The sequence below is a fragment of the Oryctolagus cuniculus genome, chromosome 16 (assembly GCF_051225735.1).
Source record: "Oryctolagus cuniculus isolate XC-2025 breed Fujian yellow rabbit chromosome 16, ASM5122573v1, whole genome shotgun sequence".
Classification (NCBI taxonomy): Eukaryota; Metazoa; Chordata; class Mammalia; order Lagomorpha; family Leporidae; genus Oryctolagus; species Oryctolagus cuniculus.
In genome coordinates this window covers 1,506,309-1,532,468 of record NC_142882.1, presented here as the reverse complement: position 1 = coordinate 1,532,468, position 26,160 = coordinate 1,506,309, and the positions used below count along the sequence as shown (strand labels likewise).

General features: G+C 75.1%; 1 protein-coding gene across 6 annotated transcripts; it reads right to left on the bottom strand.

Moving 5' to 3' along the window:
- Positions 1-12: 12 nt before the first annotated feature.
- Positions 13-25,513, bottom strand: PIP5K1C (phosphatidylinositol-4-phosphate 5-kinase type 1 gamma). Of its 6 annotated transcripts, none has more exons than XR_016222484.1 (19): positions 25,303-25,513; positions 17,925-17,956; positions 17,019-17,105; positions 15,918-16,048; positions 14,823-14,940; positions 13,016-13,168; positions 11,914-12,213; positions 11,234-11,439; positions 10,414-10,441; positions 10,148-10,231; positions 9,024-9,072; positions 6,935-7,019; positions 6,441-6,602; positions 5,782-5,920; positions 5,334-5,366; positions 5,035-5,115; positions 3,637-3,757; positions 1,442-1,525; positions 13-1,366 (listed from the first exon to the last, which is right to left on the bottom strand). XR_016222484.1 is itself a non-coding variant. In XM_089315288.1 (19 exons), exons 1-19 carry the CDS (start codon positions 25,379-25,381, stop codon positions 1,364-1,366), a joined length of 2,025 nt encoding a protein of 674 aa, XP_089171414.1. In that variant the 5' UTR covers positions 25,382-25,513; the 3' UTR covers positions 13-1,363. The 6 variants fall into 6 exon arrangements, 5 of the variants coding, with proteins under 5 accessions (XP_089171414.1, XP_089171416.1, XP_089171415.1 ...); XM_089315288.1 differs by lacking the exon at positions 10,414-10,441 and adding an exon at positions 3,018-3,095; XM_089315290.1 differs by lacking the exons at positions 1,442-1,525; positions 10,414-10,441 and adding an exon at positions 3,018-3,095.
- Between the last annotated feature and the right edge of the window lie 647 nt (positions 25,514-26,160).

Genomic DNA, 26,160 nt, shown 5'->3' with positions numbered 1-26,160 from the left:
CCGGAGAGGGGCTGACGGTGATACCCAATTTATTACATCTCAACGTAAAAAGAGGGGCTGGGGAGGGGGCGGCCACGGAAGCCGCGCTCCGGATGGTCGCGCCCCAGACCGCGGCGGGGCTGGGGACGCGCAAGACGCACAAGGTCTGCGGTTTCGGACAGGGTGGGCGCGGGCGATGCACTGAACCACCAGAGGGGCGGGCGGGGGCTGAGGGGCTGCGGCGACAGTACCGTGGCAGGGCCCCGGGAGCGGGGTATTGCACTGAGCCAGGTGCGGGGGCGGCGCGCGGGGGTTCCCGGCTCGCCCAGGTTCTACAGTACAGGAGTGGGGCGCCGCCCACCGCTCGTGCTAGCAGCCACGGGGGAGGGGCGAGCGGGGGGGTCACCAAGGAGTTTGCAGATCTGGGGGTGGGGGTCCTCGGGCTGCCCGCCGGGAGCCTGCTTAGCATCACGGGCAGAGCGGGCCCCGCCCCCGAAGGAGAGGCCCCGCCCTGATGGCGGGCCACGCCCCCGGCGGCGGGCCACGCCCCCCGGCCTCGCTCTGTAGCCTGACAAGGTCCCCGGGGCTCTCGGCGTCTCCTGCTGGGGGCCCCCCTGGACGCCGGGTCTGGACGCCAGGCTGCGGACACGGCCCCCATGGTCCCTGCGGTCCCCCCGCCCCCGCTCCCGGGGACCCGGCCCAGGCGGGTGGAGCTGATGGGGCGGGGGCGGCAGTGTGGGAGGTCTCAGTTCCTTGGAGCGGCCCCAGCCCCCCACCGAGGGGGGTTCCCCCAGGGCCGGTGGGCGGGGCCCCCGGGCGCCACCTGTCAGGGCCGGGGTGCACCTGCTGGGGGGGGGGGCTTTCCCCCGGAACTCGGCAGGGGCGCCTGGGCCCCCCCCCCCAGGGCGCAGGGCAGCACTGCAGTCCACGAGGGAAGCCCCCAGGGCGCCTGTCCCGCGGCTGTGCCTGGGGCGCCAGGCGCTGTCCCCTCTGTCCACTCTCGCTGTCACGCTCCGGCCTCGCGGCGTCCGCCTGCCCGGCACGTCCCCGCTGGCGGCCGGAGTGGGGTGGGGTGGGGGTCTTGCGCCGAGGCCCCCAAACCTGAGCGGAGGGCGGGCGGGCTGCGGGGCGGGGGCGGCCGCGGGGGAGACCCGCCTCCTCGCTGCTCCCCGCGTCTCCGGCCTGTGTCCTGGGAAGCCTCCGAGTGCGCCGCGAGGACCCGGAGCGGCGGGTGCAGGGGGCGGCGCTCGGCGGGCGCTGGGGGGCTCGGCCGTGCGCGTCCGTCCAGGGGCCGGCAGCTCGGCCGTGCGCGTCCGTCCAGGGGCCGGGCAGCGCCTCGGGGCGGCGGCGGGCGCCGGGCGCCGGGTCCGGGAGTGCATAGCAGTTACTGCGGGAGAGAGGCTGGGTGAGCGCCGGCGGGCGCGGCCGGGGACCCCGAGGTACTTACGCCGCGGCCACTTACTGTGTCGCTCTCGCCGTCGGAGGCCGCCTGGGCCTGTGTGCTATAGTGAAGCGGGGAGTACACCCAGCTCCTGTCATCGGTGGGCTGCGGGCGGGCGCGCGCGCGGAAGAGCAGGGTGCGAGGAGGCGCGCAGGGAGGAAGGAAGAGACAGGAGAAAATAAAAGAGCCCCCGCGCTGAGCGCCCCCCGCCCTCTCTGACCAGGCCCCGCCCCGTGGCGGCGTGGGGGCAGCAGGAAGCGGTAGCGGGCGAGCAGGGGCAGGACAGCGGGTGACAGACAGGGAGGAAGGGCAGGGGCGGGGGGACGGGACCCCGACTCATCCACCGCCAGCTGGCGGCGCCCTCGCCTCGGCCCAGCTCTGCCTCTCGGGGCTGGAGCAGGGAGCCAGGGAGCAGGTGCACCCACGTGGCTGCCGTGCCTCGGACTCCCCGGGCACACGCGTGTACACACACTCACACACGGACCCAGAGAGGCACAGACACACGGACAGACACAGACACACTGACAGAGGCATACAGGCGTACACACACACACGCGCACACACACTCTGCTCCCGGGACCCTGGGAACAGCTCAGCCACGCTCTGGGCTGCCCGGGGCCACTCTGGGCCCAGCTGAGGGCCGGCAGGCGACGCCTTCCCTGACCGTGTCCGCTCCCTCGGGGTTCTCATGCGTGCTGGCCACGTCCGGCTGGCCAGCCCCTGGCCCTGTCACATCTCGAGCCCAGCGCAGGCCGTCAGCCCGGGGCCTCTCCACCCAGCCTCGCGGAGCCTGCTGCCCGCAAGGACGCTCCAGCCACGGCCCTGACTCCAGGCTGCCCGGGCCGGGGGACCCAACTCCGTGCCTGCTCCGTGGGGGCCCACCGGCCCCCGCCCAGCCCCCGCTCTCCTCGCTGACCGGCCACCGTGTCCAGAGGGTCTCAGAGGAACCCTGAGGGAGGCCCCGTGGGTCACTGCGGGCTGCTCCCCGCCGCCACGTGGGAGCAGGCGGAACGGCCGGACGCGTCCGCCAGCGCGCGGGACGCACCCAGGACCCAGGCTGCACCCGCTGTGCGCCCTCTGCGCAGGTGCCCCCACGCCCAGGGCAGCCTCCTCCTGGGCCTTCGCCCACAGCTGCCCGGCCTCCGGCCCCGAGGCCAGCAGTCAGGCCGGGCGCGCACGGGGTAGGGGGTTGCTGAGGTCGGGGGGCACAGCCCCAAGGGCTTCATGGTTGGGGCGCAAACGCTGGCGCAGGCCTGTCCCCTCCTGTGCCCGCAGGCTCTGCGCAGGTCACTGCGCCCCCGCAGGTCCCTGGCTAGCGACGCCCACGCGGAGCCCTGAGCCCCGCGGCCTCCGCAGGCCTGGGCAGGGAGAGGCGTCCACGCCCACGTCCACAGCCCAGCACGGAGGCGGGCGGGCGGGCAGGGGTCCAGGCAGACCCCGCCACGCCTGGCACCCCGGGGTGCACCTGCTCGGAGCGACACGCGGCACAGCCCTGACCTCAGCCGCAGCCGGACGGCCCCAAGGCCCCTGTAGGAAGCCAGGGGCGCGGGCGCTGGGCAGGGGCTCCTCTCCCGGGCGGCCGGCTGCGGTCACTTACAGTGCCCGAGGCGCTCAGAGTGACGGCCCGCAGTCGGCGATGGCGGGGGGAGTACATCCAGTACCTCCCATCCGTGAACTGGGCGGGCAGGAAGAGACAGCGGGTGAGGCCAGGAGTCGGGCGCGTGGGCGGGCGGGTGGGCGGGGCGGCAGCCGGGGCGGGGCGGAAGCAGCAGCGGGGCTGGGGGAGGGGTCTCGGGCGCCTGCTACCTCCAACGCGGCCCGGGTGCGGGACGCAGACGTCCACGGCAGAACACGGCCCCAGTGGGCGGCCCCTCTCTGGGCCGACGCCTGCCTGTGGCTCCCTGCCCCCCCCCCGACCCCACACCGGACATGCAGCTCCTCGGACAGAGGCCGCTCAGGCTCAGGGTCTCCGGGGCCCAGCCTTGCCCGGCAGCCCTCCCGCCGGCCGAGCCGCTCACCATGCCCGCCGCGGCCTGGGAGGAGGCCGAGGCCGCTCCCCACGGCCCAGCACCGGGCGCGGCGGGGCGGCTGTGAGGAGCCGGCGGCCCCCACGTGGAGGCGGCGGCCGTGTGGCCACGCGTGTGCGGCCTCGGCGAGCCAGTGTGCGCACGCGGGCAGCTGCGTGTGCACACGGAGGGCGGGGGGGGGGCACTCACAAAGTAGATGTCGGTGGCCGGCGCGTCCTCCTCGTCCGAGGCCTGGCTGGCGGGCTCCGAGGCGTGGCTGGCAGTCTCTGCCTCCATGGCCGCCGAGGCGGCGCCAGGGGCGGCCTCCTCCCTGGGGACACCGGGCAGAAGCGGGGGCCTGGCTGGACTCCAAGCAGGGACACCGACGCGGGAGCCCCCGGCCATTGCTGCTCTGACCCAGGCCCCACCCCCTGCAGGCCGAACCCCCTTCCTTTGACCAGCGCCTGCCAGTGCCCCCCAGGACTGGCGCCGGGCACAGCAGGGCCCGCATCCCATGTGGGCGCAGGTTCGAGTCCCGGCTGCTCCACTTTCGATCCAGCTCCCTGCTGTGGCTGGGAGGGCAGTGGACAACGGCCCAAGTCCTTGGACCCCTGCACCTGCATGGGAGACCCGGATGGAGCTCCTGGCTCCCAGCTTCCTCGTGGCACAGCCCCGGCCGTTGTGGCCATCTGGGGAGTGAGCCGGCGGAGGACAGCTCTGTCCCCCTCCTGTGCCCAAGCTTCCAACACATTAGATAAGTAAGCTGGCGTTTACCAGGACAGTACTGCCCCGTGACACGGCCGGGGGGGGACGCACAGGCTGCCCGGGCTTGGACATGGCCGAGGCAGGGGGACGCACGGGCCGCCGGGGCCTGGACACGGCCGGGGAGGGGGGACGCACGGGCTGCCGGGGCTTGGACACGGCCAAGGGGGGGGACGCACAGGCCGCCTGGACTTGGACACAGCCGCGGGTGGGAGGCACGCACGGGCCGCCCGGGCTTGGACATGGCCGAGGAAAGAGGGGGACGCACGGGCCGCCCGGGCCTGGACACGGCCGAGGAAGGGTGCAGCAGTTGGCGGCCCCTGCAGGAGACAGGAGACCCCAGCGCGCAGGACGCCCCGGGACAGAAAGCAGAATATGGGGGTGGGGGTGGCGCTTCTTCCAAATCAGAAGCCAGCACTTTGAACGCTGAACAGAGAGACCCTTGAGTGCCCGGCAGCTCAGACCCCCAACAGCCCTCGCCCCAGGGTCTCCCGGCGCTGCGGGCGCTGCAGGGTGTGGAGCGGCCTCGGCCCCCTCCAGCCCGTGCACCTGCAGAACCGTGGAAGCCGCAGAGGCCCGAAGCCCCCAGGTGCCCTGGGGGCGGGGCCGGGATCCGACAGGAGCCCTGGGAACGATGCTGGGGGCGCCGTGGCTGAAGCCCCCAGACCTGACCCGGGCGCCAGTCCCAGCCGCTCCACTCTGACCCGGCTCCCTGTGGCTGTCTGCGCGGCAGAAGGTGGCCCCCGCGCCCGCGTGGGAGCCCCGGATGCAGCTCCTGGCTCTGGCTCCAGCCTGGCCCGGCCCTGGCCGCCACAGCCACGGGGGCCGCCCCTCCGGCCCACTCACCCCGCCTGCTTGGGGACGATGATCTCCACGCTGCACGCGGGCTCCCCCTGCGCGGCGACCTCCTGCGGGTCCTCCTGGGGCCTGGGGGCGGCGGGAAGCCTCAGGCCCCTCCTCGGCCACCCCAGGTCCCCCCTGCCTCCCACCGGGCCCAGCTGGCTCTCCTGGGGAGCAAGGGGCAGGGCCGAGGGGGTGGGGCATGGGCGGGAGGGCGGCTCTCACAGTCACAAGGAGCCCTGGGCCCTGTGTGCAGAGAAACGGGGCGGGGCTCCGGGCGGGGAGGGAGGGGCTTGGAGTCTCACCGGCCGTCGTGCCCCGAGGACTGCGTGCGCCGCCTGCGGGAGACCCAGCCGCAGGTGAGGGGCGAAGGACGTTCAGCTGCCCCTCCCTGGACCGCCCCGCCCTGGACCGCCCCGCCCCACTCACCTGTCCCGCCCCGCCCCACTCACCTGTCCTGCCCCGCCCCTGGACCGCCCCGCCCTGGACCGCCCCGCCCCGCTCACCTGTCCCGCCCCTGGACCACCCCGCCCCTGGACCGCCCCTCCCTGGACCACCCCGCCCCTGGACCGCCCCGCCCTGGACCGCCCCACCCCTGGACCGCCCCACCCCTGGACCGCCCCGCTCCGCTCACCTGTCCCGCCCCGCCCTGGACCGCCCCTGGACCGCCCCACCCCGCTCACCTGTCCCGCCCCTGGGCTGCCCCGCCCCGCCCACCTGTACAGCCCCACCCCGCCCCTCACCGCCGCCTACCTGTACCGCGGCTGTTCCGACGTCTCCGACGGCGACCGCTCCGGGATGGACAATGAGGTGGACGACAGGGTCGTGGCGATGGAGGCCGTCGTGGCTTCTTCCAAGGAAGGCGGTGTGCAGGGCAGGAGGTCAGGCCGGCCTGCGGGGAGGGGCGGCGGCGGCTCATGCCCTGCACACAGCCCCGGCCCGCACACGGCTCCTGCCCCCACACACAGGGCTCCCCCCCCCCCCCGCACACAGCTCCCGCTCCGCGCACGGCTCCCCGCCCCCGGACACGGCATCCGGTCCCCGCACACGGCTCCCCGCCCCCGGACTCGGCTTCCGCCGCCGCACACGGCTCCTGGCCCGCACACGGCTCCTGCCCCCCCCCACGGCTCCCGCCCGCACACAGCTCCCGCCCCGCACCCCGCGCCCCACCCCGCACACGGATCCCCGCCCCGCACACGGCTCCCCGCCCCCGCACACGGCTCCCCGTCCCGCACACGGCTCCCCGCCCCGCACACGGCTCCCGCCCCGCCTCCCAGGGCGTCAAAATGAAGCCCACAGCCCGAGGGAACGGCCCCCAAGACCCTGACCACTGCCGGGCGCCCTCGTCTGGACTCCGTGGGGAGCCGGGGCGTCCTCGCAGCGTGGGCCCAGCGCCCGCCCGCCGCAGTCACCTTCGTCCTCCAGCGTGGGGTAGCTGCGGGCCCCCCGCAGGTCGTACTGCGCGTCCTCCCGCTCGCTGGGGATCTGGCTGGCCGAGAAGGCTGCCGTGGGCCCCAGGGGCTTCACGGCCAGCAGCGCGCCGCGCCCCTTCTTGGACGGCGAGGACTTGAGGGCTGCGGGGGGTGGGGAGGTGCGGCGGTCAGGGCTGTGGCGGGGGGTGGTGGGGAGGCGGTCAGGGCTGCAGGGGGGCGGGGGTAGGCGGTCAGGGCTGTGGGGGGCGGGGGAAGGCGGTCAGGGCTGCAGGGGGGATGGCGGTCAAGGCTGACCAGGGCGGGGGGAGGCAGTCAGGGCCGCCCAGGAGCAGGCCCGGGCCGCGCCCAGATCCAGGCTCTGCCCGGCCGGCTATGTGGCCTCGGTGGTCTGCACCATGCCACCCCTGGGCGGGACACACGGCGGAGGGGGGTCTCAGCCCCCTCTCCTCCCAGAGTGCCCTGGGGCAGCTTACAGGAGTTCTTCCGGAAAACCGTGTTGCTCATGAACTTGAAGAAGCGCTCGGCGTAGAAGCTGGGGCGGTGCACGGAGACCGTGTCCTGCGGGAGAGGGCAGGGCGGGGCGCTCTAGTGGGGACCCGGGGGGCGGGGCTGCTCTAGTGGGGACCCCGGGGGCGGGGCACTCTAGTGGGGACCCCGGGGGCGGTGCACGGAGACCGTGTCCTGCGGGAGAGGGCGGGGTGGGGCGCTCTAGTGGGGACCCGGGGGGCGGGGCTGCTCTAGAGGGGACCCTGGGGGTGGTGCAGAGATGTCCTATGGGAGATGCCGGAGCGGGGTGCTCTAGTGGGGACCCCGGGGGCGGGGCTGCTCTAGAGGGGACCCTGGGGGTGGTGCAGAGATGTCCTATGGGAGATGCCGGAGCGGGGCACTCTAGTGGGGACCCCGGGGGCGGGGCTGCTCTAGAGGGGACCCTGGGGGTGGTGCAGAGATGTCCTATGGGAGATGCCGGAGCGGGGTGCTCTAGTGGGGACCCCGGGGGCGGGGCTGCTCTAGAGGGGACCCTGGGGGTGGTGCAGAGATGTCCTATGGGAGATGCCGGAGCGGGGCACTCTAGTGGGGACCCCGGGGGCGGGGCACTCTAGTGGGGACCCCGGGGGCGGTGCACGGAGACCGTGTCCTGCGGGAGAGGGCGGGTTGGGGCTGCTCTAGTGGGGACCCTGGGGGTGGGGCTGCTCTAGTGGGGACCCTGGGGGCGGGGCTGCTCTAGTGGGGACCCTGGGGGTGGGGCTGCTCTAGTGGGGACCCTGGGGGGCGGTGCACAGAGACCGTGTCCTGTGGGAGAGGTCAGGGCGGGGCGCTCTAGTGGGGACACTGGGGGCTGGGCGCTCTAGTGGGGACCCGGGGGCGGGGCGCTCTAGTGGGCACACTGGGGACTGGGCGCTCTAGTGGGGACACCGGGGGCTGGGCGCTCTAGTGGGGACACCGGGGGCTGGGCGCTCTAGTGGGGACCCCGGGGGTGGGGCGAGGCCTGCAGGGGGCCATGGGAGGGGCTCCTTTCCCTTTCTCCACCCGACCCCCACCGCACTGTAAACATTCTGCAGGCAGGGAGCGGATGAATGAATGCACGAGACGCAGTCTCTAAGCCAACTACACCCCCCTGCCCACTTGGTGAGCGCAGCTCTGTGGCCCAGGGCCCCCCTTCCTGGGGCCTCCACGCGGGCCCCTGGGTGCCGGGTGAACCTAAGCGGCCAGGATACCAGCGACAGCACGCGGGCTCTGCTGGGCAGACGGGGAGACGGGGAGCTCAGGATCCCTGCCGGCACCTGCCCCCCCACTCCAGCCAGGAGCACCGCCGGCGGGGACCACCACAGCTGTCCCCAGGGAGGGCGGGCTCCCTGGCTGAGCTATGCTGGACTCCACCAGCACGTGTGGCCCCTGGGCGAGCTGTGGCCACGGCACCTCCGCGTGGCCCAAGAAGCTGGGAGCAAAACGGTGGGTGGTGCCTTCTACCCTCCCCCAGCTCTCCTGCCCCTTCCTGACCAGGCCAGCCTGGGCCGGAGGGGGGGCAGCCTGGGCTGGGAGTGGGAAGCCTGGGCCGGGGGGGCAGCCTGGGCTGTGGGACACGGGCAGTCTGGGCCGGGGGGGGCAGCCTGGGCTGGGTGGGCAGCCTGGGCCGGGGGGGAGCCTGGGCCGGGGGGGCAGCCTAGACTTGGGGGGCAGCCTGGGCCGGGGGGGGGGGCGGCCAGCCTCGCCGGCAGCGGCAGGAGGGCCTTGCGAGCTGGGGCGCCGGTGCGTGTGCGCTGTACGTGTGCACAGTCTGACTGGCTTTCACCCCCCCCCACGCTCACAGCAGCCTCGGGGCCGGAGCCAGGAGCCGCACCCAGGTCTCCCGTGGGTGGCAGGGACCCCTCCTGGAGCCACGCCCACTCCCCCAGGGTCTGCACTGCGAGAAGCTGGGGAGGGGAGCGGCAGCTGGGGCTCCAAGGAGGCCGGGCTCAATCCCGCCCCCCGCCCCGCCGCGGGCGCCCCAGCCCCGGCACAGGCCCCCAGGCGGGCAGCTCCGGCCCTGAGCCGCGCCTGCCCGCGCCCGAGAGCAGGACTCACCCCGTCGTGGACGAGCGCCTTCCAGGTGTGTTCCAGCTTCTTGATGAACCTGCAGACAGGGCGGGGTCACCGCGGGGCGGGGTCACCGCGGGGCGGGGCCGGGGAGAGACCCAGAGCCCGGCCCCCTCTGCTGCCCCGCGGAGAGGAAGAGGGGCCACCCAGGCCTCCACCTGTGCCCCTGCTGCCCCGCCCCCTGGGTCTGAGTGACAACTGGGGCTCCCAGCACAGGTTGGACCGGGGCACCCAGCGAGGGCCGCAGCGCGGGGGCGGGGTCCGCTCCTCCCCCTTCCCCACACACGGTCTGCGCTCTGCACCTGGCTCGCTCCCCAAGGCCCACCGCGGCCATGGCTAGGCCGGGCCAAAGCCAGGATCCGATGTGGGGCTCCCACGTGGGCGGCAGGGGCCCCTGCTGCCTCCCAGGGTGCGCATGCGTGGGAGCCGCATATGGCGCGAGAGTGACCGCCCCGCCCCCGATCCCAGAGGTGGCTGAGCAGACCCCAGCGTCCATGTCGGGGAGGACCCGGGCCGTGGGGGGAGCAGACAGGGACCTGGGCCACAGAGAGAGGGGGGAGTGGGCGGGGACCCGGGTCATGGGGGGACAGGCAGGACCCGGGCCGTGGCCTTGGAGGTGACACCCCAAGTATTGCCCTTGTTCTCAACCCTGGGGGGCAGATTTGGGGAATCCCTCACCATGCACCAAGGGGGCTATCGGGTCCTGGGGGCATCTCCGGCGATGCCCCAGGGGAGGGAGGAGAGGAGAAGCTGGTGCGACACTCAGGCCCACGCAGGCGCAGTCAGAGCGCAGCCGGGGGGGGGGGAGGGGGGGGCGGGGCGGGGCGGGCGCTCCACTCAGGCCCACGCAGGCGCAGTCGGAGCGCAGCCCGGGGTGGGCGGGGCGGGGCGGGCGCTCCACTCAGGCCCACGCAGGCGCAGTCGGAGCGCAGCCGGGCGGGGGCGACCCCGGCCCACGCAGGCGCAGTCAGAGCGCAGCCCGGGGGGGGGGGCGGGCGGGGCGGGTGCTCCACTCAGGCCCACGCAGGCGCAGTCGGAGCGCAGCCCGGGGTGGGCGGGGCGGGGGCGACCCCGGCCCACGCAGGCGCAGGCGCAGTCCAGGCGGCGCGCACCTGTAGGACTGGAGGATGTCGATGATGCCGACGTGCAGCAGCAGGCGCTCGCCGCGCCCGTTCACGGCCGGGATCCCGCCCATCCTGGGGAGAGAGGCCGCGGTCAGCCCGGCGCGGCCGCCTGCCCCACAGCGACCCGGAGCGGGGCCCGCGCGTGCACATGCAGCCACACAGCACACGGCAGGCACGGGGAGGCTGCGGGCTGTTAGTGCGGGCACAGCAGACAGCGGCCGCCGCTCAGGCCACACCACGCCTGCCGGGCTCACCTGCTTGCCCGGGGGCCCCGCGCAGACCCTACGAACACCAAGACCGTCTCAGGGCGGGGCCCGCACCCCGCGGGAAACGGGGACCCCACCGCACCCCCTCCCTTAGGGCCCCCTGGGGACGGTGCGAGGGAACGGAATCGGAGGCCCCTCGGGCTCGGTGGCCTGGCGCTGCGGTGACCAGGGAGGGGACAGCCCTGAGCCTGCCGGGCTCCCCTGAGGACGCTGGGCCCGGGGTGGCCGTCGGGACCGGGACCGGGACCGGGGCCGTGGGGGGGGCGTGGGGCCGGGGTGGCCGTCGGGACCGGGGCCGTGGGGCCGGGGTGGCCGTCGGGACCGGGACCGGGGCCGTGGGGAGGGCGTGGGGCCGGGGTGGCCGTCGGGACCGGGGCCGTGGGCCCGGGGTGGCCGTCGGGACCGGGGCCGTGGGGAGGGCGTGGGGCCGGGGTGGCCGTCGGGACCGGGACCGGGACCGGGGCCGTGGGGGGGGGCGTGGGCCCGGGGTGGCCGTCGGGACCCGGGCCGTGGGGAGGGTGTGGGGCCGGGGTGGCTGTCGCGTGTGTGGGGCCAGGGAGGGTGCGCCACGCCCTGCAGTGCCCAGCACGGCCCCGCCCCGGGGACTGACCCACGCCCAGGCTGAGGGCGCGCCCAGGGTCTGCTCAGCCGCTCAGGGTGCAGGGGGCCTGTGCGTCCAGACCCACCAGCTGGTGACTGCGACGCCCCCGTCGCTGACATGGGGCCCTGGGACCCCGGGGAGGGCGGGGGCCGCCCATGGTCCCATCCTCCTGGGGGCTGAGGCCCGGCCCAGGCCCGCCCCACCTACGTGTCGTCGGTGTCGATGGCCTCGCCCCGCGCGGCGCCGCCCTGGATGGACTCCATGGCCGTGGAGTAGAGCGCCTTCTGGCCCGCCGGCCGCTTCTCGTCCAGGGTGCTCTGGGCGCCCTCGGCCTGGCGCTCGCGCTCCTGCTGGTCAATGTTGTGCACGCCCAGCAGCAGGCTGTAGTCCATGATCTTGAAGCTCTCCAGCACCTGGGGCGGGCGGGGGGCACGGCTCAGCGGCCGCCCAGCGGGGACCGGGCAGGGCCGGCCATGGCGGCAGGCCACACCCGACCCAGGCCCGCAGCGGCCGCACCCGGGGCCAGCCAGGGGCCCACAGCCGTCCCAGGGGCGCGGACGCAGGCTGCAGCCCCCACCCAACAACGCGTCCAGCAGTCCCGGCCCCTCCTCTCCAGGAGAGCAGCAGGCAGGAGGGGGTCCCTGAGGGAGGGGGCTCGGGCAGAGGCTGGTCTGGGGGCTGGATGGGCAGGGGTGAGTGGGACTCAGGCAGGGCCAGGGGCGGGGTTGGAGCATGGTCTGTGGGCGGGGCCGGGCGCACCAGGCAGTCGTGCTGCAGCGTCTTGAGCAGGGGCTGGTCTGGGGGCGTGGTCAGTGGGTGGGTGTGGGCGTGGTCAGTGGGTGGGTGTGGGCGTGGTTAGTGGGGGCAATGGGCGGGGCCGGGCGCACCAGGCAGTCGCGCTGCAGCGTCTTGAGCAGGGCGCTGAAGGTGTCGGCGTCCAGCAGCAGCCCCTCGGGCATGTCCTGCATGAAGTCCAGGTCCTTGTAGGTAGGGGCGCCCTTCTCCTTCTCCTTGCGGCTGGCGCGCCGCTTGTACGTGGAGCCCTTGAGGTCGAACTTGAGGTGCATCTTGACCACGCGCGGCAGCACGTTGTTCATGACCACCACGCGGATGTTCTTGCCGCCCGACTGCACGCAGTACAGCCCATAGAACTTGGGCAGCAGCGTGCGCGGGTTCTGGTTCAGGTTCTGGGGGCGGGGCCGGGGGCGTCAGGGGCACAGGACAGGCCCCCACAGGCAGCAGCCCCACCCCGGGCCCAGCCCTGCGCTACCCTGGGCCTCTCCCAGCCACGTACCCCTCATCCCAGCCCCGCCCGCCCTGTAGCCTCGCCCCGTCATGCCCCCCATGCCCCGCCCCCACACCACGCAGTAGCCCCATTCCCGCCAGCCATAGCCCCGCCCCATGGCCCCGCCCGTTGTAGACCCTCCCTGCACCATGTAGTAACCCCATCCCCGCCCGCCATAGCCCCGCCCCGGCTTCGCATCCCTGCCCCATGGCCCCACCTGTCGTATCCCCGCCCCCACACCACGTAGTAACCCCATTCCCGCCCGCCATAGCCCCGCCCCACCATAGCCCCGCCGCGGCTCCGCATCCCCGCCCCATGGCCCCGCCTGTCTTAGCCCCGCCTCCTCCCTCCATGGCCCCGCCCCACACCAAGTAGTAACCCATTCCCGCCCGCCATGGCCCCGCCCCCTCCACAGCTCCGCCCCACACCATGTAGTAGCCCCATTCCCGCCCGCCATAGCCCCGCCCCATTTCCCGCCCCCTCCATGGCCCCGCCCCGTGGCCCCGCCTCCTCCATGGGCCTGCCCTCGCGGCCCCGCCCCCACACCATGCAGTAGCCCCATCCCCGCCCTGTGGCCCCGCCCCGCACCATGTAGTAGCCCCATCCCCGCCCGCCATAGCCCCGCCCTGTGGCCCCGCCCCTCGCGGCCCCCCTCCGTGACCCCGCCCCCGCGGCCCCGCCCCCTCCATGGCCCCGCCCCGCACCATGTAGTAGCCCGGCAGCAGCTTCTGCAGGAACTCGGCCTCCTTGTGCATCACCGTCTTGATGATGAACTCGTCGTCGCTCGTCACGTAGAACAGGGAGCCGCTGGCGCCCGGGTTCGACAGCTCGATGAGCGGCTCGTTGCAGAGGGAGTACTGGGGGCGGGGCCGTGAGGGGCGGGGCCGTGAGCGGGGCGGGGCCGGGGCCGTGAGCAGGGCGGGGGCGGGGCCGGGGCTGGGCCCACCGCCTGCTCCCCACACACGCGGCCGGAACCCCAGGAGTACTGCGGGGGGGGGGGCCGTGAGCGGGGCGGGGCTGTGAGAGGGGGGCGGGGCCTGCAGCGGGCCCACCGCCTGCTCCCCGCACACGGGCCGGGACCCCAGGAGTACTGCGGGGGGGGCCCTGAGCGGGGGGCGGGGCCGTGAGCGGGGTGGGGTGGGGGCGGGGCCGTGAGCGGGGCGGGGCCGTGAGAGGGGGGCGGGGCCGTGAGCAGGGCGGGGCCTGGGCCTGGGCCGGGCCCACCCCCTGCTCCCCACACACGGGCCGGGACCCCAGGAGTACTGCGGGGGGCGGGGCCGTGAGAAGGGGGCGGGGCCGTGAGCGGGGTGGGGTGGGGGCGGGGCCGTGAGCGGGGGGCGGGGCCTGGGCCGGGCCCACCCCCTGCTCCCCGCACACGGGCCGGGACCCCAGGAGTACTGCAGGGGGCGGGGCCGTGAGCGGGTGGGGTGGGGTGGGGGCGGGGCCGTGGGCAGGGCGGGGCCTGCGCCGGGCCCAGCCCCTGCTCCCCGCACACGCCGGCGGGGACCCCAGGAGTACTGCAGGGGGCGGGGCCGTGAGCGGGGGGCGGGGCCTGGGCCGGGCCCACCCCCTGCTCCCCGCACACGGGCCGGGACCCCAGGAGTACTGCAGGGGGCGGGGTCGTGAGCGGGTGGGGTGGGGTGGGGGCGGGTCCGTGGGCAGGGCGGGGCCTGGGCCGGGCCCACCGCCTGCTCCCCGCACACGGGCCGGGACCCCAGGAGTACTGCGGGGGGCGGGGCCGTGAGCGGGGCGGGGCTGTGAGAGGGGGGCGGGGCCTGCGCCGGGCCCACCGCCTGCTCCCCGCACACGCTGGCCGGGACCCCAGGAGTACTGCGGGGGGCGGGGCCGTGAGCGGGGGGCGGGGTCGTGAGCGGGGTGGGGTGGGGGCGGGGCCGTGAGCGGGGGGCGGGGCCTGGGACGGGCCCACCCCCTGCTCCCCGCACATGGGCCGGGACCCCAGGAGTACTGCGGGGGGCGGGGCCGTGAGCGGGGCGGGGCCGTGAGGGGGGCGGGGCCGTGAGCGGGTGGGGTGGTGGGGGCGGGGCCGTGGGCGGGGCGGGGCCTGCGCCGGGCCCAGCCCCTGCTCCCCGCACACTCCGGCGGGGACCCCAGGAGTACTGCAGGGGGCGGGGCCGTGAGCGGGGGTGGGGTGGGGGCGGGGCCGTGAGCAGCGGGGGGCGGGGCCTGGGCTGGGCCCACCGCCTGCTCCCCGCACACGCCGGCCGGGACCCCAGCTCCGTCCCAGACGTGACGGCCGCTGCGCCTCCCTTCCCCCGACTTGGAACCCCCAGGGGCCGCGGGCCGGGGGAGGGCAGCGCGGTCACCGTGGCCAGGGGACAGACGCCCACGCCCCGCGCGGGAGCAAGGGGCTGGTGGGGGGCAGGGGGACAGGGAGCCCCCACCCACGCCGCGTGCCCCGGGGCCGTCCCAGCCGGGGGGGGGGAGCTGGGGTGCGGTGCACGAGCGCCCCCCCGCCCGGAGCCCCCCGCCCGCTGACTCCCCGCCGCTCACCAGGTAGTCGTCCGGCCGGATCCCGAAGAGCTCGCGGAAGTAGCGGAAGGCCACGGGCGCGTAGGTCTTGAACCGGAAGTCCTGGAAGTGGTGGGCAGGGGTGAGGTTGCTGCCTTCGCTGTGGAGAAGGGGCGGGGTCCGTGAGGGCGGGCGGGGCCGGCTCCCCCAGGGTCCCGGGGGGGCGGGAAGCCCCGCCCACAGGACGTGAGGGTCCCGCGGGGTCTCGGCCCCCACAGCCACTCCTCGGGGGGCCCGGCCCCTGATGGGGGGGCTCAGCCCCTGGTGGGGAGACACGGACGGGGGTGCCTGCGCGGGAGCGCCCCCACCTGGGGAGAAGATGTCCCCTCACCCAGGAGAGCCCCCACCTGGGGAGATGCCCCCCACCCGGGAGTCCCCACCTGGGGAAGGGCCCCCCGCGGCCCCCACCTGGGGAGAAGATGCCCCCCGCGGCCCCCACCTGGGGAAGGGGCCCCCCACGGCCCCCACCTGGGGAAGAAGATGCCCCCCCACCTGGGAGCGGCCCCACCTGGGAAGGCCCCCCCGCGGCCCCCACCTGGGAAGGACCCCCGCGGCCCCCACCTGGGGAAGAAGATGCCCCCGCGGCCCCCACCTGGGGAAGGGCCCCCCCGCGGCCCCCACCTGGGGAAGAAGATGCCCCCCGCGGCCCCCACCTGGGGAAGAAGATGCCCCCCCACCTGGGAGCGGCCCCCACCTGGGGAAGGGCCCCCCGCGGCCCCCACCTGGGAAGGCCCCCCCGCGGCCCCCACCTGGGGAAGAAGATGCCCCCCCACCTGGGAGCGGCCCCACCTGGGAAGGCCCCCCCGCGGCCCCCACCTGGGAAGGCCCCCCCGCGGCCCCCACCTGGGGAAGAAGATGCCCCCGCGGCCCCCACCTGGGGAGAAGATGCCCCCCCACCTGGGAGCGGCCCCACCTGGGAAGGCCCCCCCGCGGCCCCCACCTGGGGAAGGGCCCCCCGCGGCCCCCACCTGGGGAAGGCCCCCCCGCGGCCCCCACCTGGGGAAGGGCCCCCCCGGCCCCCACCTGGGGAAGGGCCCCCCCGGCCCCCACCTGGGAAGGCCCCCCCGCGGCCCCCACCTGGGGAAGAAGATGCTCTCCACCACGTAGAAGTCCTGCATGAGCACGTCCCGCTCGGGCTTGGAGCTCAGGTTGCCCACCGTGTAGCCGATGCCCAGCTGGATGGCGCCCTTCAGGGTGGACGAGGTGGTCTGCAGGCAAAGCGGCTGTCGGACCCCGCCCCACCCTGCCCAGACCCGCCCCGCACCCAGGGCCACGCAGCACCCAGGACGGGCCCCCCCAGCACCCAGGTCAGGGCCCCCCCACCCCAGCACCCAGGTCAGGGCCCCCCCACCCCAGCACCCAGGACGGGCCCCCCCCAGCACCCAGGTCAGGGCCCCCCCACCCCAGCACCCAGGTCAGGACACCCCCACCCCAGCACCCAGGTCAGGGCCCCCACCCACCCCAGCACCCAGGACGGGCCCCCCCCAGCACCCAGGTCAGGGCCCCCCCACCCCAGCACCCAGGTCAGGACACCCCCACCCCAGCACCCAGGTCAGGGCCCCCACCCACCCCAGCACCCAGGACGGGCCCCCCCCAGCACCCAGGTCAGGGCCCCCCCACCCCAGCACCCAGGCTCTCCCAGGGCTTGGAGCTGTAGCGGCCAGGGAGGGGCCCGACAGCAACTCCAAGCCCGCCCTGCACTGCTGGGTTCCGGGTTCCAGACCTGTGTGCAGAAGGGCCAGGCCGGCTGCCCAGGACAGCGTCCAGCCACGGGGCCGGGGCAGCCTGGGGGTGCTGGGCCCTCCTTGTCCGCCCCAGCGGCCCGGGTGCCCAGGGACAGGCTGTGAGGGACACTGCCCCCTAGGGACAGGCTGTGAGGACGCTGCCCCCCAGGGACAGGCTGTGAGGACGCTGCCCCCTGCCCCCAGGGACAGGCTGTGAGGGACACTGCCCCCTAGGGACAGGCTGTGAGGACGCTGCCCCCCAGGGACAGGCTGTGAGGACGCTGCCCCCCAGGGACAGGCTGTGAGGGACGCTGGCCCCTGCCCCCCAGCGGCCCGGGTGCCCAGGGACAGGCTGTGAGGGACGCTGCCCCCTAGGGACAGGCTGTGAGGACGCTGCCCCCTGCCCCCAGGGACAGGCTGTGAGGACGCTGGCCCCGGGGCCCGGCACCAGCACCTTCTTGTACGTGGTCTCCCCAGACGCATCCACGCCGCGGTGGCCCAGCTTCTTCCCGTGGCCCGGCTGCCCGGTCGTGGACGGAACCTGGGGACGAGGGAGCCGGCAGCGTTAGGGCAGCAAGGGGGCCCGGAGGTCCCACGTCTGGCGAGAAAGAGGGGTGCCCACCGCGGGAGGGGAGTGGGCTGGGAGTCCTGAGAAGCCACGGCCTTCGGGGCTCCCAGGGTGCTGGGACAAGGGGCCAGGTGGTGTCTGGGTGGGGGCAGACGCTCCAGGCAGGGACCCCCCCCCCCACTGCCGCTGTCCTGACGGCCACCGGTGACCCTGGGGAAGGTGTGGACCCTCAGCCTGTGGGCCAGCGGCGGGGACGGACACCCACAGGGACACTGAAGCCGGCGAGAGGCAAGGACCACGGCCGGCCAAGCCCCCAGACCCGGCTCTCACTGGCCTCTGAAAAGCTCCGCCCACCTCCCCAGTCCCCTGGGTCAGCCAGTTCTCCCCAGCGGCCACCAGGGGGCAGGCTCATCCTAGGCACTGACCTCGCCCCGGCAGGCCCCCTGGGGACGGCGACCTCCCCACAGCCCCCCGCAGTCCCCCAGCCGTGAACCCAGCAGCCCCGTGCCCGGGGGTCTCTCAGGAGGCCGCAGAAAGGGGGGCCCGTCGCACACACAGCCACGCCCATGCACATGCACACATGCGCGGAGTGGGGTCTCTGCTCCTACACTCCGTGTGCTGCCAAGGGCCCCCAGAAGCGCCCTGGGGGAGGCTGTGGGCCCCACAGCCGCCCACGCCCCCGGCTCCTGTGCCCTGGGCGGCCCCCGAGGGGCGAGCTCCAGGCAGGGTCCGGACCCCGCGCGGCCCTGCCAGCCGGTACGGGGCACCTGCCTGTCAGCCGCGGGCACTCACCTCCGCCAGGGGCGTCTTCCTCTGACCCGAGCCTGTGGACAGAAGGGGGCGCTTCAGCCTGGGGACCCCAGGCCGTCGCCCCGCCCCCAGGGGCGGGGGCGCTGGGTCCCAGGGCCGGTGAGAGGCCACCCGGGGTGGCAGGGGAGCCGAGCAAAGCCTCCGGCCCCCATCCCTGTCAGGTGCCGTGGCAAACGACCGGCTCACAGGGAAACCGAGGCCGCGCTGGGCGGGCAGAACAGTGCACGGCCAGGACCCGCAGTGGGTCCCTCCCCTGGCTCCCTGCAGGCAGAGGACCCCGCAGGGCCCAGGGGAGGCGTGGGGAGGGGCCGGGCTGCATGGACTCGCGGGGGCGGGGGCAGGGGATGACGGCAGAGACCCCGGGCGATGGGCAGAGGACCTCGTGCCGTGAAATGCGGGGCCTGGGGGGCCACCCAAGTCACAGTGCAAGGGAACCCGACCCCGGCCCCAGAGGCCCACGCTGCTGTCCCCTCCCCCACACCGGCTTCTGCACCTCCGGGGCACCGGCCACGGGAGACACAGAGACACCCATGGGGAAGACACACATGGGAGACATGGGGCAGACACACACGGGGGCATGGGAGAGACACGGGAGAGACACAGGAGACACATGCATGGGCGAGACACACGGGGACACACATGGGAGACACGGGGCAGACACACACGGGGGACATGGGAGAGACACGGGAGAGACACAGGAGACACACGCATGGGCGAGACACACGGGGACACACATGGGAGACACGGGGCAGACACACGCGGGGGACATGGGAGAGACACAGGAGACACACGCATGGGCGAGACACACGGGGACACACTTGGGAGACACGGGGCAGACACACACGGGGGCATGGGAGAGACACGGGAGAGACACGCATGAGAGAGACACACGGGGACACACATGGGAGACACGGGGCAGACACACGGGGGACATGGGAAAGACACGGGAGAGACACAGGAGACACACGCATGGGAGACACACGGGGACACACTTGGGAGACACGGGGCAGACACACACGGGGGACACGGGAGAGACACAGGAGACACACGCATGGGGGAGACACACAGGGACACACATGGGAGACACAGGGCACACACACGAGGGGGACATGGGAGAGACAGGAGACACACGAGGGGGACACGGGAGAGACACACGGGGACACACATGGGAGACTCGGGGCAGACACACGCGGGGGACATGGGAGAGACATGGGAGAGACACAGGAGACACGCATGGGGGAGACACACGGGGACACACATGGGAGACTCGGGGCAGACACGCGGGGGACATGGGAGAGACACGGGAGAGACACAGGAGACACGCATGGGGGAGACACACGGGGACACACATGGGAGACTCGGGGCAGACACGCGGGGGACATGGGAGAGACACGGGAGAGACACAGGAGACACGCATGGGGGAGACACACGGGGACACACATGGGAGACACGGGGCAGACACACGCGGGGGACACGGGAGAGACAGGAGGCACACGCATGGGGGAGACACACAGGGACACACATGGGAGACTCGGGGCAGACACACGCGGGGGATACGGGAGAGACACACGCATGGGGGAGACACACGGGGACACACACAGCCCATCTGAGGCACCTGGGCTGGAGCTCTCGGGAGGGGGAGGCCGAGGGAGAAGAGAGGGGAAGGGGGAGGGGGGAGGCGGGCACCCGGGGAGGGGACCCGGGCGGGGCTGAGCCGGCAGGCGCCCCCACTCGAAGGGCAGGCAAGGACCCTGGGGGGCCTGGGCCTCTCCGGGCAGCGGCCCCTGGTCTGGAAGTGAGGCCACCCCTCCCCCCACCTCAGGAGACCACCTCTGCGGGGGTCTCCAGCCCCGCCCCCCCCACCTGAGTGCTTGGAGTGGCTGCCTCTCCCCGGTGTCTGACAGGGAAACTGAGGCAGGAAAGGACCCAGCCAGGGCCCAGTTCCAGCCCCCTGGGGCCTTGGGTGGGGAATGCAGGCCGTGGCCAGGAGGCCTGGGCACCCGGGAGGGACCCCCAGTCACAGGGGACACCCGACGAGGCCCCCCCAGCTGCCCCTGAGCGCCTGCTGGGTGTGGGGGCCCCGGGACAGCAGCCGGAGGCCCTGGGAAAGAGGGTGGGGGTGTGGGGCCGGGCAGGGGGGACCAGCACCGAGCCGGCTGCCCTGGGGGCCGAGGCCACGCCCACTCGCGGAGCCCTGCGGGGCCGAGGCCACGCCCACTGAACACCAGAGCCCACCCTCCTCCCTCTGCTCCTGCCCTAGGGCCCCTTGCTCCTCTCTCGCCCCCCCCCCAGTCTGGCTGTGAGGACCCTGGCGCTGGCCCCCGTCCCCGTTTCCCCCACACCCGCCCTGCCCAGCCTCATCCCCCAACAGGGCACCCCCACGCCTGCCCTCAGCCCTGGCCCTGGTGGGGCCGACAGTGGAGGGCGCAGGCAATGTCTGCAGGGCCCTGCCCGTGCCCTAGGCCTGTGGACGGACGGACAGACGGACGGACAGATGGTCCTCTCCCCCCTCCTCCCACCCTCCCCAGCCCCTCCCCTCCGTCCCCTGAGGCAGGAAGTTCCCCCCCCCGGGGCCTCCAGATGGAGCTGGGCCCCCCAGGCCTGCGGCCACCTGTCCACCTGTCCCCGCTCCACAGCCCGGCTCATGGACACAGCCCCACACGAGTCCATCCTGGCGGCCCTGCCAGGCCCGGCTCCCAGCAGCCCCCAAGACCCGCCGGCCGGCCGGGGAGGGGGCCTGGGCGTTCAGCTGAGCACCCACCCACATCCCCAGCTGCCGGCTCCCGGGGCCCGCACGCCTCCCCGCCGACTCCTCCTGCAGCGGCCGCCGGCCCCTCCGTGAGCCCCAAGGGCAGCCCAGCGCCCACAGTGACTGACAGAGAGACCTCAGCGGGCTGCGCGGAGGGGGTGTGGGAGTGAAGCCCCCCCACGCCCCCCAGCTTCCCCCAGGACCACAGCGCTGAACAGGCCGGAGAGGGCCGGCCGCCCTCGGGTGGGGGGGGGGGCTGTGCCGGCCCCGAGGCCAGGCAGGGCTCTGCCTGACACCTGTGGCTGCCGAGTGGACGCCTGTGGCCCCGGGGCCGAGGTGTGGAGAAGTTGGAGCCCACGCGCTGAGAGAGCGAGCGCAACACGGCCCAGCCGCACACGCACGCGGACGCGCTCCGCACACGCACAGTGGCCAAAGGGGAGGAAGCGCCCACGGCCCTGCTGATGGACGGACGGACACACGGTGCGCGCGTCCACGCAGGGGCACCACGCAGCCAGGGGCAGGGGCGTGGCCTCCAGGGGCGAGGCCGGGTGCAGACCCAACGGGGCGGGGCCTGGGCAGCGTTGGGGGCGGGGCCATGGAGGGGCCTCCAGGGGCGGGGCCCGGGGCAAGGCCAGCGCAGACCCCATGGGGGGGCAGGGGTGGGACTTCCTCTCCACCTCTGCACAAGCCACGCCTCTCCAGGCAGATGGGGGTGGCCGGCAGGTGCAGGGGTTCCCGTCAGGCCCCTCCCCCGCCCCAGGGCCCCTCCCCCGCCCCAGGGCCCCAGGCAGGAAACCGGAAGCTGCCCGAGCTCCGCCCAGCAGGGCCGGACCGACATCACGGGCGGCTTCCCGAGGTCCCTCCTGGACGGACAGGCGGCCGGAGCCTGCAGGGGCAGAGTCCACCCCCGCAGGGGTCTTGAGCGTCCCGGGGCCCGGCCGCCGCCGCAGCCCTCTGTCCCTGGCACGGCTCGGGGGGCGCGGGGCTGGGGCTGGGGGCGCGGGCTGCACCAAGCCCTCCCTGGTTCCGGCAGAGGGGAACTTGGGGGGCTCCGGGAGTGTCCCGGGGGGGCCCTGTGTGCTCCCGAGACAGGCGGGGGTTGTCAGGAGGGGCGGCCCCCACGGAGCCTCGGCCGCCAGCCCCCGCCGTGCGCACCCTGGGAGGCAGCGTTGGCTCCGGTGCTGGGCCCCGGCTGCCGCGGGCGTGGGGAGCGGGCCACGCGCGGAGGACCTCTGCCCCCCGCCAGGCCCCTCTGCCACGTGACCCCCACGGGGACCAGGTGGGTGGCGTCCGGGGACCCTGGCCAAGGGCCCCGGCCTCGCCTCTCGGCGCCCACGCCAGGCACGCGTGTCCGTCCGTGCCGCCCCGTGTGCTCCCGGCCAGCGGGCGAGAGTTGGGGCCCACGCGACGTCCTGCGCAGGATAACAAGACGTGGGGGGGGGGGCGGAGGTCAAAGGGCAGAAGGCAGCAGGGGCCTCACCCAGGGCCCCCGCGGGGCAGAGGAGGTGCAGGCTCACAGCTCCCCAGGCCCAGTCCCAGACAGCGCGAGAGGCGGGCGGAGCCGCCTGGGTGCCGGGTGCAGAGGGCCGCGCCGGCCGAGGGAGGACACTCACACCTGGGCAGACCCCAGCGGCCACGCTATGCAAAGAGCTCCGGGAAGTCAACAAGAAACCGACTCTCGCCGCAGGCTCCACTCCCCCCCCAGCTCTGACAGATGAGCCGGGAGCAGAGTCCTGACGCCGGGCCTGGGGGGCCCTGGGGGGCGGGGAGGGGTGTGGAGCAGAGACCCAGCCTCACGGGGGGGGGGCACGGCCCCAGCCTCATGGGGCGGGGAGCAGAGCCCCAGCCTCACGGGGGGGGGCACCGCCCCAGCCTCATGGGGCGGGGAGCAGAGCCCCAGCCTCACGGCAGGGGGCACGGCCCCAGCCTCACCCAGGGGGGGCACGGCCACAGCCTCACGGGGGGGGGGGGCTGCCATCCCCAGCCTCCTGCTGGTCTCTCTGATGGGCAGATTCTTTAATTAATTTTATTTGACAAACGGTGCCCACCCCCGGCTCACTCCCCCAATGCCTGCAGCAGCCGGGGCTGGGCAGGCGGAAGCCGGGCGCCAGGAGCTGCCCCGGGCTCCCCCGCGGGCACAGGGAGCCCGGCCAGGAGCGGGGCTGGGCCCCGAGTCCACGGGGAGGCAGGGGTCCCAGGCAGCACTGAGCAGATCCAGCCGGGCACTGTGCGGCACAGCTCCTCCCGGCTTCTCGCTGCGCCCGGCTCAGCCCCTCCCAGGCCGGCCTCCTAATCCAGTCGGTAATCCCGCAAGCGCCGTCCACACCCCGGCCCCTCCGTCCAGCCGGGCTGAGCTGGGAGACGCACCCCAGGCCGCACACCCCTGCCGGGGCTGCTCCTGATGGGGGCCTGCTCCTGGCTCACCCTCACCGCACCCCGGGGCTGCCCGTGGGCGCAGGACCAAGGCTGTGCCGCCGGGGCCCGCGTGGCCCACTCGGCTCCCGGGACGCGGTCACTCCTGGGCTCGGGCGGGGCACCCCCACCCCGGGGCCTATGCTCGGCCGCAGCTCATGTGCCCTGGTCAGCCCCTGGCACTGGCCGGCCCGGTCTTGCTACGGACTTAGCAAATGCTGCCCGTCTAGGGCCGCACGGTGGAGCCCGCAGCCCCGTGGGCATCCCGCCCGCCCGCCTGCCCGCCTGGGGGCCCTCGGGTACGAGCAGGTGCGGCCCCAGTGCACTCTGGGAGAAGGCCCCGTCACAGCGCCCAGCCTGGAGGCTCACACGGAGCCCAGAGCCTGGCGAGGGCCGGGCGGCCACGGCCTCCCCATGAGGGACGGAGGCAGCTGGGTCACGGCTGGATGGACCGACCACAGCGCTGCCCCCTCGTCCCGAGAAGACACCAGCCCCACCCTCTCCGGCCCCAGCTGCCCCCAAGCAGGGCCGACGCTGCTCGGCCAATACCTCCTCCTCCGGGAAGCCCTCCCGGCCACCAGTCCACTCAGCAATTCCCACGGCTCCACCTGCCCCTGCACCTGCCCGGGGGGGACCCGGGCCGCCCGGCCCCTCATGGCTGGCAGTGAGCAGAGCCAAGAAGCCACCGAGCCTTGGTGAGGGTGGGGGAGGGGCGCCCCCCCCCCGACAGGAGCCTCCCCCCACCAGCTGGACCCCGAGGAGCTGAGGCAGCAAATGCCCGACTCGGAGACCCCTGAGGCTGGCCTGGGAGGCGGGGGCAGGGAGCAGGGCCGGTGGGCTTGGACCCCGAGGCAGGCGGGGGTCTCCAAGCGCTGTGGGGGCGGGGGAAGGTCCCCCCCCCAGGGGCGGCCGCGGGCGCCGCTGCGGGCTCCAAAGGCAAAGCTGACACAAGTCCCCGGCAGATGCTACGCGGGCGGGCGGGCGGGCGGGGGCGGGAGCCGCGGGGATGGGCTCAGGCCCAACACCCGCAGGCAGCCCCGGACCCCCGCCGTGGGCCGAGCCGGGGCAGCGGCGGCCAGCGGGGAGGGCCCCCTGCCGGTTCTGGGCCCCGCCGCCCCCGCCGCCCCCGCGGAGCGCGCCAGACACGGCTGCTCACCCCGTGTGCCCTTGACCCCACCAGCAGGACCCCGGGTGCAGGCCCCACTCGTGCCCTGACACGGCGTGGGTGCAGCTGGGGGCCCAGGCCCACGACCCCGGGGCTCCGGCCCCCTGGCCCCAGCGCTGGCCTCAACCCAACGGGACGGACCCGCGCTGAGTGGGGCGGGGGCCTCGGCTCTCACCGGCCAGGCCCAGGCGAGCAGGGCCGGTCCGCGCCCCGGGACAGCAGGTGCTGCCTGGCCGGGGGTGCTCCCGGCACAGCGTGGGGGGGGAGGCAGGGGCGCCCACGCGGGGGCCGCGGAGCCGGGCAAAGCCGGGCAGACGGCGTGGGGGAGCTGGGGCTGGGGCGGCCCTGACTCGGGGCCAGACTGCGGCCACCCGCCCCTCCCCGCACAGCCCCAGCCCACGCCGCATCTGTCCCCGGTCGGCCCCCGGGGCCTCCGATGAGACACGCGGGGGCTTCTCCAAGCCAGCACGCGGGGACGGGGCTCTCGGGGGCGCAGGAGGGAGCCCCTCGACCCCGGAGCGCCGGCCAGGCCCGGGCGGGCAGCTGGCGCCTTCAACTGGGTCATCCGAGGCTTCCAGATGGCCGCGGGCAGGGGCCCGGAGGGCGCGCCTGCCAAGGAGGCCGGGAGAGCGCAGGGCCGCGGACGCCCGTGGGGGTGTCTGCGGGGACGGGGGGGGGCGAGCAGCCCCGGAAACTCCCCCGTGGGCTCCGCGCGCCGCGCCGCGGGGAAGGGCGCAGGGCCCGGGTCCCCACGCAGCCCCCAGGCCGCCCCCGCTCCCGAGGGGTCTGCGCGCCTGACCGCGGTCGGAGGGCCCCCACGCCGACCCGGACGGCCTCGGGGACCCCCGCCCGGCCGGACGCGCCCACGGGGCCCCCCGCGCACGGAGACCAAGGCCAGGGCCCGCGCAGAGGTCGCACCCGGGCCCCCCAGCGCCGCCTCGCAGGACCCCGACTCCCAAGCCCGGCGCGCGACCCCCGCCCCCGCCCCGGGAGGCCGCGCAGCCCCGGCCTCCGCCCCGGGCCCGGACCGTTACCTGCAGCCGCCCCGGCCGCCTCTGGGGGCACGGGCCCCGCCTCGGCGCTCTCCGCCTCGTCCGGCACCTCCAGCTCCATGGCCGCGCGCGCGCACGGGCGGCGGGCGGGGGCCCGAGGCAGCGACCCCTGCTCGGCCGCCGCCGCCGCCGCCGCCGCCGCCGCCGCCGCCGCCGCCGCCGCCGCCGCCGCCGAACAACAAGCGCCGCCGGCCGGAGGGCGGGGGCGGGGCCGAGCACGGCGGGGCGGGGCCGTGCGTCATCGCGCACCGCGCGCGCCGCCAATCGGGGCGCGGGGGCGGGGCCTGCGCGCCGGCCGGACCCGGCAGCGCCTCGAGCGCCCCCGCGCGGCCAGGCGAAGCAGGACAGCGGTGTCACTGCAAGGTTTGCGTGCGCAATCGGCGTGGGTCCTAGCGCCGGTGACGTCCTGGCTCCATCCCTGACGTCACGCATCACAATCCCTTACGTCACGCATTACAACTGCAGGTCCCTAGCTGCTTTCTTAAGTTATTTTATTGTTGGCAAGAGAAAAATAATATTTACAACACTTTATACAATTATGTCTATGCCTTAAGGGTTATGCGTTTAGGGGCAGGATGGGGTGGGCAGGGAATGTTGGGGTGGGCGAGGTCCCGGGCAGGCAGGGGCTTTCGTCCCCACACTCCGTCCCCTCTGCGAGTTCCTGTGGTCCCATTTTGTAGGGCGGAAAGCTGAGGCTGCCCGGCCCGAGCGGGTTGCCCGGTTTCTGGCGCCCCCTGGCGGCTGCACGGGATCCCCGGGGGCCACAGCACCTGCACGCAGGTGACCGGAGGAAGGGCTGGGCCGGGCGGTAATGAGGTGCCCGGCCTCCGGGCCCGCAGG